At 36.2% G+C, this 17,239-nt stretch overlaps 1 protein-coding gene across 2 annotated transcripts in view; it reads left to right on the top strand.

Moving 5' to 3' along the window:
* BUB1B (BUB1 mitotic checkpoint serine/threonine kinase B) overlaps positions 1 to 17,239 on the top strand; it is a 61,939-nt gene that overhangs the window by 28,258 nt on the left and 16,442 nt on the right. For both annotated transcript variants that reach the window (XM_057544663.1, XM_007180413.2), the window contains exons 7-15: positions 1,208 to 1,422; positions 1,595 to 1,686; positions 3,231 to 3,460; positions 9,387 to 9,499; positions 10,031 to 10,146; positions 10,733 to 10,782; positions 11,912 to 11,972; positions 12,107 to 12,212; positions 15,284 to 15,558. In XM_057544663.1, coding sequence (XP_057400646.1) covers positions 1,208 to 1,422; positions 1,595 to 1,686; positions 3,231 to 3,460; positions 9,387 to 9,499; positions 10,031 to 10,146; positions 10,733 to 10,782; positions 11,912 to 11,972; positions 12,107 to 12,212; positions 15,284 to 15,558 — 1,258 coding nt within the window. The remainder of the gene's footprint in view (positions 1 to 1,207; positions 1,423 to 1,594; positions 1,687 to 3,230; positions 3,461 to 9,386; positions 9,500 to 10,030; positions 10,147 to 10,732; positions 10,783 to 11,911; positions 11,973 to 12,106; positions 12,213 to 15,283; positions 15,559 to 17,239) is intronic.

Here is a 17,239-nt window from a genome sequence, read left to right as displayed (position 1 = left end):
ATAATGCAAAAAAAAAGAGAGAGAGGAAAAGAAAAACCTAACCTAATATACAGGGAGCATCTAGAGTTTCTCAGTTTTAGTTGTTAGTTGAAAGAATATATGCAATAATATAGCAAGTATTATCAAAGTAAAGCTTACGTGTACCAAATCCTCAAAGAATGTTTTAACTTGGTCTTCAGCTTTTGGGGGGTCAGAAATTGGGCTCTCTTTGTATACCTAAAGATGATCAGTAATAGCTTTTTTAAAAATTCACTATTTTTTAGGGAAATTTAGGTTTACAGCAAAATTGAGAGGAAGGTACAAGGATAAATAATTATTAACCAAATTTATAGCAGTTAGACATGTAGACCAGATTTTTAAAAGAAAATCTTATCCCTTTCCTGATATCAACTTTTAATACTCAGAATGGGGACTTCCCTGGTGGCACAGTGGTTAAGAATCTGCCTGCCAATGCAGGGGACATGGGTTTGAGCCCTGGTCTGGGAAGATCCCACGTGCCGCAGAGCAGCTAAGCCCATGCACCACAACTACTGAGCCTGCGCTCTAGACCCTGTGCGCCACAACCATTGAAGCCCGTGCGCCCTAGAGCCCGTGCTCCCCAGCAAGAGAAGCCACTGCAATGAGAAGTCCGTGCACAGCAACAAAGACCCAACGCTGCCATAAATAAATAAAAATTAATACTCAGAATGTTCCTTGGAGATCTGAGAATTAGGGTATAAGGAATATAGTCTTAAAGAATATTTCATCCAGAGCATGATGAAGCTTGATTCTAATAAGCAGCCCCACTAAAGAGACTACCACTAATAAGTGGGCTAATTCGTTTTTTCTAGATTCAGTACATTTCAGCTGATTTCCATTGAGAGAAAGTTTTAAACTGAAAAATGAAGATTAAGATTAGGTTAGTCTGGTAAAATTAGGCAATGTTAGAATGATGACTGAAGGAAGATGTAGAATTTGTTTTTTGGATATCTATGCATAAAAGATTACAGGTGAGGGAAAAGAGGTAGGGTATAAGTAACATACAGAATGGACTTAAAAATTACTAATTTGATCCATTAAGGTTTTTAAAATTATTATTTTAAAAAATCTCTGATTCTACGGTAGTAGAAGTAATCTCCTTGATTTGGGAAAGAATTAGGTATACCTTCTTGGGCATCTAAATTGATAATTAAAGATTTTACATCAAGTTTTAATATTTTTCTCTTAGCTCCAAGACAGAACAGAGGACTCCAAAATCCAGTTCCTCAACAGATGCAAAGTAATTCTAGAATTACTGTTTTTGATGAAAATGCTGATGAACCTTCTAGAGCGGAGTCATCTAGGCCTACAGGGCAGCCATGGATAGCACCTCCTGTGTCCAGGGCCAAAGAGAATGAGCTGCAAGCTGGCCCTTGGAACACAGGCAGGCCTTTGGAATACAGGGTAAGGACTCTTAGATCCAGTTTATTTGCTGACATAACAAAGACTTCAGAGTTAGAGTAGAGGAGTATTTTTAGCATCTCTTCTAATTCCTCTTGAATAATTAGGCATGGTCTGCATATGTTGTGTCAGAATGTAAAACCATGGTAATTTTAATTTTCTTCTTCATCGCCAGCCTCGTGGCAATACAGCTTCTATGACAGCTATACCCTCTATGCTTCCCAGTTTTACTCCATATGTGGAAGAGACTGCACAACAGCCAGTTATGTGAGTTTGGTTTCCAGATATTTTGAGGTGGGAATTATTGAGTGGGCAGGGGCTCCTATCCTAGTTCCCACAGGCATTTTCTTCTTTGTGGGGATGAAGGTAAACCAAAGTTTTATTTCCTTTACATCTGAATTTTTTTGAGTATGTTAGGGCTAAAAGACTATTTGTTAGTATTATTAAGGAATAAACTCAATAGGTTTATATTTACATTGCTGTAGTCAAAAACAGTCTCTGTGATTTAAATGAGGTGTTCTACCTTTGTTATTGACAGTAATGAGAAATTATGGCAGTTTTTCCTCGTAACCTGCTTCTTCTTTCTGGATGTCTTTTTCTTCCTAACCCTTGGCATTTCTGTTTATAAGAAAAAATATGATAGATGATGATTAAATAATCAGGCAGTCTGAGATTCAGTCTAATATGTAACATTGTGGAGTTCTAATATTAGGTCGTATTTTGCGCCCCATTGCAAGAGTTTCCTCATAACTAAGCTATAACCCTTCATATATGCTAGGTATGATGTTTGTGTGGGATTTTCATAGAGTCTTTTATCAGTTGAGCAAGTTGAGGAAGGCTTTTAAGCATGTAGATGCTTGGGCCATTAAAGGTTCTGATCCAGTGTATCTGAGGTGAAGACCAGGTATCTTTAGTTGTAAAAAGGTACGTAAGAAAATAAAAGATATATAAGTGATTCTGATCCATTGTCCAGATTGAGAACATCTGCCCTATCCCGATAGAGGTACTTTATGCTTCATTCTTTTCAAACCTATATTACCACTCTCATTCTTCCCCCTCAGCTGAGAACGTTGGATTTCACATCATCAGTTCCCTAAATGCTATATTCCTGACTCTAATTCTTTGGGGTGCTAAACAATGGAAAATGGGGTGTATTGCATAAGTTGACTTCATTTCATACACTGGCTTTGATTTAGATATTTCCACAGACATAGAAAGCAAACTTATGGTTACCAAAGGGGAAAGATGGGGGGAGAGATAAGTTAGGAGGTTGGGATTAACATATACACACTACTATATATAAAATAGATAACCAACAAGGACCTACTGTATAGCACAGGGAACTATACTCAATATTTTGTAATAACCTATAAGGGAAAATAATCTGAAAAAGAATATATATATAAATATATATATATGTATAACTGAATCACTTTGCTGTACATCTGAAACTAACACACAAATCAACTATACTTCAATAAAAAAATTTTTTTAATAAAAATAAAAATATTACCTCCTTTAAAAAAAAAGATATGATATTCAGATTTATTTTTACCTATAAGTAATAAAAGCTATATGATGACCCTAACTTACACCTAATTTCCTTCTTCATCATAGTAGTACTCAGAACATAATTGTTGATGGACCATGTAAACTATTTTTAGCCTGTTTTCTCAGTCTTTTTTGTTTTTGTTTTTTTGGAATCGATCACATATAGCCTCACTACTGACATTGTCCCTGTGTTCTGTCAAAACGTAAGAAATAACTCATTTGATCTGTATGGTGAATAATAATTATCTTGCTTCTTTTAGGACACCATGTAAAATTGAACCCAGTATAAACCACATTCTAAGCACAAGAAAGCCTGGAAAGGAAGAAGGAGATCTCCTGCAAAGAGTTCAAAGCCTTCAGCAAGAGTCTGAGGAGAAGAAAGAGAAAATGATGTATTGTAAGGAGAAGATTTATGCAGGAGTGGGGGAGTTCTCCTTTGAAGAGATCCGGGCTGAGGTTTTCCGGAAGAAATTAAAAGAGCAAAGAGAAGGTATGTGTACTGATCTAGTTCAAGTTTGTAAAAATAACCTAGTTGTAGGAAGATTGAGTTGATATGTTAAGTCTGAGGAAAATTACCCCATTGTGTGTACCTTTATGTGATGCTTCTATGGTTTCTATGTTTCTCCATTTAGGCTGAATTTCCATTGTTGCTTTCCATGAAACCACTGAGGAAAAATATTAAGCAACTAAATTTGTGTTCAAAAGTAAAAGAACTGCATGACCAATTCATAATTTCCCTGCAATCGGCAGACAGAAAAGTGCTTTTCCTAACATTTCCTAAATATTTCACTTTACTTTTGATACTTCGACTGAAATTTCTCCCAGGGCTTATTCAGGTTAACATACTCAGTCATTTAGATGATAGTTATGTGTACTGTTTATTAAAGACATTATGTTCTTTCTAAGGTAAGGGAAGCTTCACTATAAATTGAAAAACTGGGAATTTGGGGGAAGTGGGAAGTGGTTCTGATTCTGAAGCCTAGAAGTACTTGGGGGCAAGAGGCGTGTAGAATAGGCTGAAAGTAGGGAAGTATAGCATTTGGAGCTTAAGGCATTAGAAGATGCACGAGAGTACAGAAAAGGAGATAGGGGAGAGTCCAAAAATAAATTTCATTCATTTAGACATTTTGACAAGGATCTATACCAAGAAAGAAGAAATTTTTTTTTTTTTAAACACAGGCATCCAGAGTAACCTACTATTGCAGCTCAGCTCACTTAAGGAGATGTGGCATTCATAAGACTAGCTGGGAAACTTAACCATCACTTATAATTTGTTAGAGAAAAAAATATTTCAGAGTTCCAGGTGACAAGTTAGAAGCAAACGTCTGTAAAGCAGACTGTACGTTTGGAATTGCCTTATTTGTTATATCAACTGGTGCCTTCCAAGGTTGACAGAAGTGCTCTGGGCTCAAATAATACATTAAAAAATGGAATCTACGCGTCTAGGTAGGAGACAGGGAATGGTTAAAAAGCAAGGAGCTGGTTGTGTAAAGCTTTTAGAAGTGGGAACCACCACAACAAAGAAGTAGGCTAGCAGAGTAGCCAAATAGGAGCTGGGAAAGGAACTAGGTACTTAGATTAAAACTACTGTTTCCTGAAGGGAAGGCTCTAGCTAAACCAAGTATATAAAAGTAAAATAGTACATTTTATTCTCAACTAGCCAAAGAAGGACCTGAGCTAGGGTTAGTTGGGATTTGAGTCGATAAAAAGAAGTATTGACCTTTGAGGATACTTTAATACTCGTTTCCTAACCTTGTCTCTGAATCTAGTTTGTACTCTTATAAATCCTTATGCCTATAAGAAAGAGGTTTCTTCTTATATTGAAAACTAGCTTCAAAGATTGTTGCAGACTTTCACTCTCAGGTAGGGATATGAGAAATGAGGAAGCCACAGGTTAGGCCTAAAGACAAGGCTGTTATCCTTTCTTCCCATTGCTACTTCCACACCATTTTCCCCCTCCTCCTTCAAAAAGCTTCTTTCGGATTCATGTCTTCCAATATTTTTTTTCTACCTCTTGAGCCTCCTTAGTGTTCTCACCTCAGACTTTTTCATCACTCCCTGTCACTCATTAACTGACTAAGCACCTGGCTCATATCTTACTTTCTACTCCCTACATCATCCACTATATTGTATTCACCTGGCAGAGCCTCAACCCTGGTTAAATCCAGCTCTCTGCTCACACTCTGTACCTGCATCCAAGTATTGATAGTTTAAATGTAGCTGGAGAAAAATGCAACTGTGTGTATCGGTCTCATTTTAAATTCTTTTTTTTTTTTTTAATTGGGGTATAGTTGTTTTACAATGCTGTATTGGTTTCTACTGTGCAGTGAAGTGGAGTTCCCTGTGCTATACAGCAGGTTCTCATTAGTTATCTATTTTATACATATTAGTGTATATATGTCAATCCCAATCTCCCAATTCATCCCACCCCACACTTTCCCCCCTTGGTAACCATACGTTTGTTCTCTGCATCTGTGTCTCTATTTCTGCCTTGCAAACCAGTTCATCTGTACCATTTTCCCAGATTCCACATATATGCGTTAATATACGATATTTGTTCTTCTCTTTCTGACTTACTTCACTCTGTATGACAGTCTCTAGGTCCATCCACATCTCTACAAATGACCCAATTTCGTTCCTTTTTTATGGCTGAGTAATATTCCATTGTATATATGTACCACATCTTTTTTTTAATATATAAATTTATTTATTTTTGGCTGCATTGGGTCTTTGTTGCTGTGCGCGGGCTTTCTCTAGTTGCGGCGAGCAGGGGCTACTCTTCGTTGTGGTGCACGGACTTCTCATTGCTGTGGCTTTTCTTGTTGTGGTGCGCAGGCTCTAGGCATGTGGGCTTCAATAGTTGTGACATGCAGGCTCAGTAGTTGTGGCTCACAGGCTCTAGAGCACAGGCTCAGTAGCTGTGGCGCACGGGCTTAGCTGCTCCGCGGCATGTGAGATCTTCCCAGACCAGGGCTTGAACCTGTGTCCCCTGTATTGGCAGGTGGATTCTTAATCACTGTGCCACCAGGGAAGCCTGTACCACATCTTCTTTATCCATTCATCTGTTGATGGACATTTAGGTTGCTTCCATGACCTGGCTATTGTAAATAGTGCTGCAATGAACATTGGAGTGCATGTGTCTTTTTGAATTATGGTTTTTTCTGGGTATATGCCCAGTAGTGGGATTGCTGGGTCATATGGTAGTTCTAGTTTTAGTTTTTTAAGGAACCTCCATACTGTTCTCCATAGCAGCTCTATCAATTTACATTCCCACCAACAGTGCACCCTCTCCAGCATTTATTGTTTGTAGATTTTCTGATGATGCCCATTCTAACCGGTATGAAGTTATACCTCATTGTAGTTTTGATTTGCATTTCTCTAATAATTATTGATGTTGAGCATCTTTTCATGTGCCTCTTGGCCATCTGTTTGTCTTCTTTGGAGAAATGTCTATTTAGGTCTTCCACCCATTTTTTGATTGGGTTGTTTGTTTTTTTGATATTGAGCTGCATGAGCTGTTTGTATATTTTGGAGATTAATCCTTTGTCCATTGCTTCGTTTGCAAATATTTTCTCCCATTCTGAGGGTTGTCTTTTCGTCTTGCTTATGATTTCCTTTGCTGTGCAAAAGCTTTTAAGTTTCCTTAGGTCCCATTTGTTTATTTTTGTTTTTATTTCCATTTCTCTAGGAGGTGAGTCAAAAAGGATCTTGCTGTGATATATGTCAAAGAGTGTTCTTCCTTTGTTTTCCTCTAAGAGTTTTATAGTGTCCAGTCTTACATTTAGGTCTCTAATCCATTTTGACTTTATTTTTGTGTATAATGTTAGGGAGTGTTCTAATTTCATTCTTTTACATGTAGCTGTCCAGTCATTTTAAATTCTTGACCACAAATCTCAAATGAGCATTTACCAGTGCCTAACAATCATTCTAGTTTCCTGGTAGGTGAATTTCTTCTTTCTGCTAAACAACTAATTTAATTTTCTTTCATATTTTCAAATCTGCATCCCTGTCCCTCCTCACCTATAATCTCGTTTCTAATTTCATTGAGAAAATAGAAGGAATGTAATAGTAACTCCATTTTCTTCCACCAAATCTGCCATATCTGCAATCTCTACCTATACACTCATTCTTTCGGTTAAAATTAACGTTTCTGGGGCTTCCCTGGCGGTGCAGTGGTTAAGAATCCGCCTGCCGATGCAGGGGACATGGGTTTGAGCCCCGGTCTGGGAAGATCCCACATGCTGCGGAGCAGCTAAGCCCCTGTGCCACAGTACTGAGCCTGCGCGCCTAGAGCCCATGCTCCGCAACAAGAGAAGCTACCGCATGAGAAGTCTGTGCACCGCAACGAAGAGTAGCCCTGCTCACAACTAGAGAAAGCCCGTGGGCAGCAATGAAGACCCAACATGGCCAATAAATTAATTAATTAATTAAATTTAAGAAAAAAATTGTTTCTCTGTTCCTATCAAAGGAGTGGCCCTTTTTTCTTCCCCTTCCAGCATTTTCCCTTTTTACTAAACCATTCTCACTAATTTATACATATATACTCTAATGTCTCCATTCTTTAAAAAAAAAAAAAAAATCTCCATTATCCTCATATTCTTCTCCAGCTACTACCCCATTTTTATACTCTATTTCACAGCAAAATTTTGGGGGAATTGTAATCTTCTTTTGCTGCCTGTTATTTCCTCAAGCATCCCTTCTATTCCAGTGATCACAGTGACCAGAAACCTCCTTTTTGCCAAATCTTATGGCTCTTTCTCAGTCCTGATCTTTATTGACCTCTTGGCTTCATTTGGCATAGTTGATGAAATACTACTTTATGAAATGCTTCTCTTGGCTTCTTCCTTGATGTGTATTCCCACTCAGTTTCCTTTACTACTGGTCTTCTCATTCAGGACCTCTTCCTGAGGCCCAGGGGGGAGTTCTGAAGTATCCCAATTATCTTTTCTTTCAACAGCTATCTTTAGGTAATAGATTAAATACTGTTTGCAAGCCATGGAGTCTCAAATTCATATTCCCATCCCTGACATTTCACCTGAACCGCAGACTCACATTTAGTTGCCTGCATCTATTGGCTATCCTAATTGACATTTTAAACTCAACCTAACCAAAAATAGTTACTGGGACTTCCCTGGTGATCCAGTGACTAACACTCTGCACTCCCAATGCTGGGGGCCCTGGTTCGATCTCTGGTCAGGGAACTAGATCCCACGTACTGCAACTAAGAGTTTACATGCTGCAACTGAATATCCTACATGCCTCAACTAAAAGATCCTGCATGCCGCAAGGAAGATCCTGCATGCCGCAACTAAGACATGGTGCAGCCAAATAAATAAATATTTTAAAGAAAAACAAAGTTAGTGATTTCTGTCACAAACCACACCCCAATATGCAAATGTACCACAGGCTTCCCTATCTCAATAAAAGGCATCCCCATGCACGCAACTGGTTCAAGCCAAAAAAAAGTCCAGAAGTCATCTTTGATCCCTCTTTCTTTACCGTTCCCCCACATCTAATGAATAAGCCTATCAACTTTACCACCAAAAAATTTCATAAATCTTTCATTTATCACCATTCCCATTGTTACCTCAATCGAAACCACAGTCTTTTAGCTGGACTACTGCATTTAGACTTTCTGCCCTCATTCTGGCCTTAACACAGTCCATTTTATTCACAGCAAATTATCTTTTTTAAAAAGTCAGATCATGTCACTCCTTTATTTAAAATTCTCCAGTGTTTTTTCATTGTCTTAGAATGCAGTAGCGTCTTTACCCCTACATGATTTAGCTGTTGCCTACCTCTCCAACCTCATCTTTTACTTTGTTCCCTCTATCTGTGCTACAACCATGTTGGCCTTCTTTTGGATCCTTGAACACAATAATCTTGTTCCTGCATTAGGACCTTTGTGCCAGCTAGTCCTTTGGCCTAAAAATCTTTCCCCAGATCTTTATATGACTGGCCCCTTGTCATCCAGGTTACAGCTTTCTAATGTAACTTTCTTAGATGATCTTCCCTGATCTCTGGTCTTAAGTAGCCCCTGACCTCCATCCCCCTACCCAGTGACACATTCTCACATCACCTATTTAGTTTTATTTTTAAAACTGATTTTTCTTGTTAATTTCTGTGTTTGTCTCTCCCAAATTGAATGTTAGCATCACATGACCAAGGACTTTGTATTATGTACCACTAAAACCTAAATTCTTAAAATTGTGCTTGGCACATAATAGATATTCTATTTTTTATTGATTGAATGAATAAATAATAGAGACCTAGACCTCAGGTTGAGGGCTTTGCTCCATTTGTATCATTCTCATCTGTAATATTAACATATGTTGAGGACATGAGCCCCAAAGACAGTTTTTGACAGGATAAATTGCTATGAGGAGTAATGCCTCAGCCAACTTCACTGTTTCTAGCTGAGCTACTGACCAGTGCAGAGAAGAGAGCAGAAATGCAGAAGCAGATTGAAGAGATGGAGAAGAAGCTAAAAGAAATCCAAACTACTCAGCAAGAAAGAGCAAGTGATCAGGTCATTCTCTTTTTCAATACGTACAATTAATGCTTATTGAAACAAATTTAAACAATATAAAAATATAGAAGGTAAAAAGTCCTGTCAGACCCACTCAGTTTCTGATAGTTTCTTCGCTATTAATATCAGTAAAGTTGAGCATGAAAGTAATTTAACAGGTGACTTCAAATGGAATTTGCGGCATATAAGTGATGCAATTTATTGACTATTGACTTCTTAGTTATACTCTAAAGCACTACTCTGTTACTTCTGACTTTAGATTTTTATTCTAGTTATGGTCCATTAAAATGAGATTAGCTAAAGAAATTCAGTGTGTATTTCCTTGCCACTACTCAGTTGAGTACAACAGTACCAGTTTATACTGGGAACATGAATTATTGGGAAGAACTTTTGTGGTACAGACATTTTATATGGTTAGTAGATGTCTAGGGGAAGAGTATAGTAAAGTTAATTTTGGCACTAAAACTTGAGAATAGGTAGCATTTTCTATATAGGAGGGACACATTGATTTTGTTTATTTAATGCAAATAGCAAGAAGAGAAGATGTCTACAAAGGAGACAGCTGAACTGCGAATTGTTTCAGAGTCTCAGGAAATACCAGGAATGGCTCTATGCAATTCTGTTTGCCCAGTAAACTCTTGTGCCAGGTAGGACCGCATTGGTGGGAGGGATGATGCTTATAGGAGGGCATCTAGAACCGACCTTTGACTCTCTAGTGACTTGAAGTCTCCTTAACTTTTATAGTATTGAGACATGATTTTTGCAAGTCTTTGTCACAGCATAAGCTGTGATGCTGATGAGAGAGGTCTGGGTGCTGGCTCTTTTCCATTAAAAAAAATACATGTTTCTTATAAAAACAATCAAATAATTTTTTAAATGATAATACCACCCATTTCTACTACCAAGAGATGACTAGTATTAACATTGGTATATTTCTTCTTATTTGTTGTTTTGGTTTTGTTTTATAAAAATGAAAGCTTACCATTTTGTAATCTGCTTATACTGTTAATGTAACTTAATGTAACTTAACATCTGTTATCAAATATAATTCTATGACAATTTTAATGACTGAAGGTTCTATCTTAAAGAATTTGGTTTAATGGTACTAGAATATTTTCTTTATCTTAGAGTGAAGAAGATTATATTTAATAAAAAGACCTCTTGGACATTTAAGAATTAAATAATTCTTTCTGTGGGTACTAAGCACATGTTTTAAAACAAATTTCTTCACAGGGAAACTTCACTTGCAGAAAACATTTGGCAAGAACAGCCTCATTCTAAAAGTGAGTTTTATTTGACAATCTCTTGAAGAACTTACTGATACAAATGCATTATGTAATAAGTGTAAATACTTTTCTTGACTGTGGTAAAAGGATTTGAAAGAAAGCAGAGAGAGGGACTAAGGTACTGTTATCTTTGAATCATGGAATTTAGTTATAAGCATATGATTCAAGATAGGTTAGACATTTGAAAGAATATTTTTATAAAATAACTCATTGCTTTAAAATATTTGGTTTAAATGTAATTTAAATTTATACTAACTACAAAATAATCTTCCACTTTAGTTAGTGTACTCTAGCTAAGCATATCAGTAGTACCCAGCAGCCAAGAGTGGAAAGTGGTTTTTTGGAAGAATGAGGGGGGAAAGCTTACAACTAAAGCTATTTTATATTCAAATTTGTTGTATTTTCAGAAACATGTTAAAAGTGGTAGAAACATGAATATCCATCTATAAATAGTTAAAAAATTCAGTAGAATCTGATTAAACCTCTAATTCTAACCATTAATTTATAGGAAATGCAAAGCATAGAAGAACATGTGAAACAGAATATAATTGGCAAAAAATCCAGCATTATGGGGCAAACAACCCAGTTTCTAAAATAAAAAATTAATAGCAAAAACAAAAACCCTATAAAATAAAAGCAATTTAAGAGGCATTTCAACTAGTCACAGTGTATGAATCTACTTTGCATTCCTAATTCAAACTTTCTAAAAAGTTTTGGTAAAATGTGAAACCTCTGACTGGATATTTGAATACAGAAATTTTTAATTCTATAAGTATGATCATGTTTTGAGATTATGCTTTTTAAAAAGAGGCTATCTCTTTAAGAAATATGTACTAAAATATTTACATATGCAATGATATGGTGTTTTGTATTTGCTTCAAAATAATCCAGAATTGGGTTAGGTTTGGGGGAGTAGTGGTGGGAAATAAAGATGAAACAAGATCATCCATGTTTAGGTAATTGTTATTAAATGATGTCTACTTTTATATATTTGAAATTATTTATTATAAAAGATAAACAAAATTGTCTTTCTGCTTTCAAACAGCAAAAATGTTAATTGACCTAGTTGTCTTGAAGAGTAGGGCATTTACTCTTAAGAGTGTAAATTTAGTCTCTCTTTCTATAGGTTCCAGTGTACCTTTCTGCATTTTTGATGAATTTCTTCTTTCAGAAAAAAAGACTATCAGGTTTGAGGGGTTTTTTGGTTTTATTTTGTTTTGACAATTAAAAGTTTTCTGTTATCATAAATGAGGATGAAATAGGAGGTTACTGTTATCTATGTTAAGAGAAAAATTGCTAAATGAAATATGTCTTTTTCCAGTCCTTCTGCAGATCCCCCACGGGTTTTAGCCCAACGAAGACCCCTTGCAATTCTCAAAACTTCAGAAAGCATCACCTCAAATGAGGATGTATCTCCAGATGTTTGTGTAAGGAGCAATATCCCTAAGTTTATATAAATGGACTAGTGGATAGTTTCATTCAATTATCACAAAAGTTTAGGGTTAAAATGAAAATCACTGGCTTGAAATAAGCACATGAAAAGACACTCAACACCATCCGTTATCAGAGAATGAAAATCAAAACCACAGTGAAATATTGCATACATGCTCTAGGATGGCTATAATCAAAAAGACAAAATAACAAGTGTTGGTGAGGATGGGAAGTAACTAGAACCCTCATACTTTGCTGGTGAGAATGTGAAATGATGCATCCTCTTTGGAAAACAGTTTGGCAGTTCTTCAAAATGTTGAACATAGAGTTACCATATGATCCAGCAATTCCCTCCTAGGTATATATCCAAAAGAATTTAAAACATATCTTCACACAAAAAACTTTACATGAATGTTCATAGCAGCATTGTTCATAATAGCCAAAAACTGGAAACAACCCAGTGTTCGTCAACTGATGCATGGATAAACAAAATGTTGTGTATCCATACGATGGAATATTATTCAGCCATAAGAAGGAATGAAGTACTGATATATCTTACAACATGAATGAACCTTGAAAACACTGCTAAAATGAAGCCACACACAAAAGAACACATATTGTATGATTCCATTTATGTGAAATGTCCAGAATAGGCAAATCCATAAAGACAGAAAGTAGATTAGGGATTTCCAGGGGATTAGGGAGAGAGTGGGTTGGAAAGTGACTACAAATGGGTATGGTGTTTCTTTTTGAGGTGATAAAGATGTTCTGGAGTTACATAGTGGTGAAGGTTGCAAAGCCCTATGAATATACTAAAAACCACTGAAATGCACACTTTTAAAGGGTGAAGTTTTTGGTATGTTAATTATATCTCAATTTTTTAAAGTGGGGAAAAATCACTGCCTTGAAAGCCAAGGATCTTTGTTCTTTTTATATAAAATGTTTATGAAACATTGGCAATGAAAGAGTTATGTGAACCAACCTTTTTTTTTTTTTTGTAGTAATGTTTTGTTTTAACCACTGTGGACTAGTGACATAATAGTACTTAGGATAAAAAAAGACCCTGTGTAGACATTCAAGACAAAGTAAATAAACTTTATCAGTGATATTTCATTGAAGTCTCAAACCAGCATCTGGAAACTTGTCTTGAGATTGAAGGGAACTGAGTATGTTTAATCTGAAGACTTTTAAAGGGAGACATGATCAGTAGCTATAGTGATTTAAAACAGTATATTCTCCACATCCTAGGGAATGACTCAAACATGTTTTTATTTACTTATTTATTGAGGTATATTTTATATTCATAAACTGGACAAATATTAATTTTTATATATGTGAATATCCATGTGGTCTTCACCCATGTCAAGATACAGAAAATTTCCAGCAACCCAGAGGAACCTCGGGAGCCATTTATGACTAAAGGTGCTCAGGCCCCATTCCAACTATACTGAATTGGAATTTCCAGGGATAAAACCCAAGCATGTATTTTTATTGGTTTAAAATAGTTTCCCAGGTAATTCTAATATAGGTAATCCGCTGACTGCTATGAAAAGATAATGATGTGGAAGAATAAGTTTTACATACTGTGTTCTGGAGAATACCACCGGAGAATAGATGGATAGGCTGGATTTGGAGGTAGTGGTTCTAGGTTCAGCTGTTCAAGGATGGACTAAATTATTAAAGGGGTAAATCTCAATCTAGTTTTTTTGTCTTAAACCTTTTACTTGAATTTTGTTAATAGATACCTACCAGGATTCTTTCCCCTACCAAAAAAAAAAAATTTAAAGTGTCTAAACTAATAGGGCCATAAGTAGAATTTGTATAAAATTTATACTTAGAATGCAGACATCTATTTTACTCTAATCTTACATTTTTTAGTTTCACTTATTGTTTCTTCTAGATGTATCTCACCTCTACTAAATAACGTTGAGTCAGAAATTCAGAGTATATATCATATTGGTAATGATCTAGAAAATTAATATCTAGTATCTATAAGGGTTAAATGAAATAGACACTTTTGTGTACTTCAGGTAAATGTATAAAGTGGTACAATCCCTCTGAGGGCAGTTAGGCGGTATGTATAAAGACCCTTAGTGTTCAATTACCTTTTTGACCTGATAGTTCTACTTTTATGAATTATTCCTAAGAAAGTTAACATATTCTTAAAGATTTAAATCTACAAGAATATTTAAAATAGTTTTATGACAGTGAAAAACAGTAGATAACCTAAAACATTTGGTCAACTTCTGATAGACCCACAATGTTACCATCATGTTTCTAAAGAATTTTTAATAGCACAGAAAATATACTAAAAAATATAATGAGAAGGAATAATATAGACTAGCATAGATGCTATAATTTCACTTGTTTTAAAACCTCTTTTTTAAATGCATAGAATATGCTTGTGCATGTATCCTACCAGATGTATATGGTCACAGCAGTTGCCTCTGGGGAGTAGTAACTGGAGTGGAGACGTCAGGGGGAATCAAGTGTGGAAGGGAGACTTTTTCACTATATATCCTTTTAAACTAGTTGACTTTTTAAAACTATATACCTGCATTACTTTTAAAGACAAAGGCATATTTTAAATGTTTTCCATTATTTTATACTTTTTTTCCCATATTTTCTACCATGATCATGAATTACCTTTAAGAAATAAAATAGAAATTAAACATTTGTCAAAGAAAAAGACTTATAAGCTAGGAGGACAGCAGATTATTGGAACATATTCTAGGCCAAAGCCAGAAGAAAAATAGTATTAGTCCTCTAGTTCCTAGGTGAAATTGGTTGGGGAAAAAACATTGTCCAGTATTTTTCCTTTGTATGGAGAATCCTCACAGTGTATTTTTTGATGAAATATAATTTGCTGTTTTCATAATACAAAACCTTTATCCTCAAATGTAATGATGTGCTTTTTAAATTTGTCTTTCTCTAGAGATTCTGATATGATACTTTTGCACCCTGTGTTAAAAATCACTTATCTAAATATGTATCTCTTTCACTAAAAAAGATAGGCCATTCATATGCTCACTGAAATGTATGAGCTAAATTTTTTGTGGTTTTTCAGGATGAATTTACAGGAATTGAGCCCTTGAGTGAGGATGCTATTATCACAGGTTTCAGGAATGTAACTATTTGTCCTAACCCAGAAGACACTTGTGACTTCGCTAGAGCAGCTCGTTTTGCATCCACTCCTTTTCATGAGGTAATATCCTTGAAGGATCTCCCTTCTGATCCTGAGAGACTGTTGCAGGAAGAGGACCTAGATGTGAAGACTTCTGAGGACCAGCAAACTGCTTGTGGCACTATCTACAATCCAACTCTCAGCATCAAGAAGCTGAGGTGACTGGTGATTATAGGTTGTACAAATCAGGTTGTTTGAAGGCTCTCTTATTCTGTGTGTGCTTGTCAGTTATAACAATCAATTATGAAGCTTTTACTACCTGCTGGGTACTGTGCTAAGTGCTTTACCTGACAGCTGGGCTCCTCCAGATAAAGTGTTAATGGGATTTAGTAACTGATTTGATTTTAAGGGTTAAAAGTAAATTTTTCTGGTTATGGTATCTTTGAGAAAACTCAGCAAAGTGTACCTGACTGGTAGAGACGAGGCATTTATTTTTCCTTTAATATTGAGGTTAAAATAATGGTAGATAGGTTGATGCTAATTTCAAATAGGCAATTAGAGACATGTTTTTGTTCTTTTTTTAACATCTTTATTGGAGTATAATTGCTTTACAGTGTTGTGTTAGTTTCTGCTGTACAGCAAAGTGACTCAGCTACATGCGCACGTATATCCCCATATCCCTTCCCTCCTGTGTCTCCCTCCCACCCTCCCCATCCCACCGCTCCAGGTGGTCGCAAAGCACCAAGCTGATCTCCCTGTGCCATGAAGCTGCTTCCCACTAGCTATCTATTTTACATTTGGTAGTGTATACCTGGCAGTGCTACTCTCCCACCTCGTCCCAGCCCACCCTTCCCCCTCCCCGTGTCCCCAAGTCCACTCTCCACATCTGTGAGTTTGTTCCTGTCCTGCCCCTAGGTTCATCAGAACCACTTTTTTTTTTAGATTCCATATATATGTGTTAGCATACCGTATCTATTTTTCTCTTTCTGACTTGCTTCACTCTGTATGACAGACTCTAGGTCCATCCACCTCACTACAAATAACTCAATTTCGTTTCTTTTTATGGCTGAGTAATATTCCATTGTATGTATGTGCCACATCTTCTTTATCCATTCATCTGTCAGTGGACACTTAGGTTGCTTCCATGTCGTGGCTATTGTAAATAGTGCTACAGTGAACATTGTGGTACATGACTTTTTTTGAATTATGGTTTTCTCAGGGTATATGCCCAATAGTGGGATTGCTGGGTCATATGGTAGTTCTATTTTTAGTTTTTTAAGGAACCTCTGTATTGTTCTCCATAGAGGCTGTACCAATTTACATTCCTACCCACAGTGCAAGAGGGTTCCCATTTCTCCATACCCTCTCCAGCATTTACTGTTTGTAGATTTTTTGATGATGGCCTTTCTGACCGGTGTGAGGTGATACCTCATTGTAGTTTTGGTTTGCATTTCTCTAATGATTAGTGATGTTGAGCATCTTTTCATGTGTTTGTGGGTATTCTGTATATCTTCTTTGGAGAAATATCTATTTAGGTCTTCTGCCCATTTTTGAATTGGGTTGTCTGTTTTTTTGATATTAAGTTGCATGAGCTGCTTGTGTATTTTGGAGATTAATCCTTTGTCAGTTGCTTTGTTTGCAAATATTTTCTCCCATTCTGAGGGTTGTCTTTTCGTCTTGTTTACGGTTTCCTTTGCTGTGCAAAAACTTTTAAGTTTCATTAGGTCCCATTTATTTATTTTTGTTTTTATTTCCATTTCTCTAGGAGGTGGGTCAAAAAGGATCTTGCTGTGATGTATGTCATAGAGTGTTCTGCCTATGTTTTCCTCTATGAGTTTGATAGTGTCTGGCCTTACATTTAGGTTTTTAATCCATTTTGAGTTTATTTTTGTGTATGGT

The sequence above is a fragment of the Balaenoptera acutorostrata genome, chromosome 3 (genome assembly GCF_949987535.1).
Source record: "Balaenoptera acutorostrata chromosome 3, mBalAcu1.1, whole genome shotgun sequence".
In the NCBI taxonomy this organism is placed as follows: domain Eukaryota; kingdom Metazoa; phylum Chordata; class Mammalia; order Artiodactyla; family Balaenopteridae; genus Balaenoptera; species Balaenoptera acutorostrata.
Note: the sequence above shows the minus strand (reverse complement) of the source record. Positions and strands in the feature narration are given on the sequence as shown.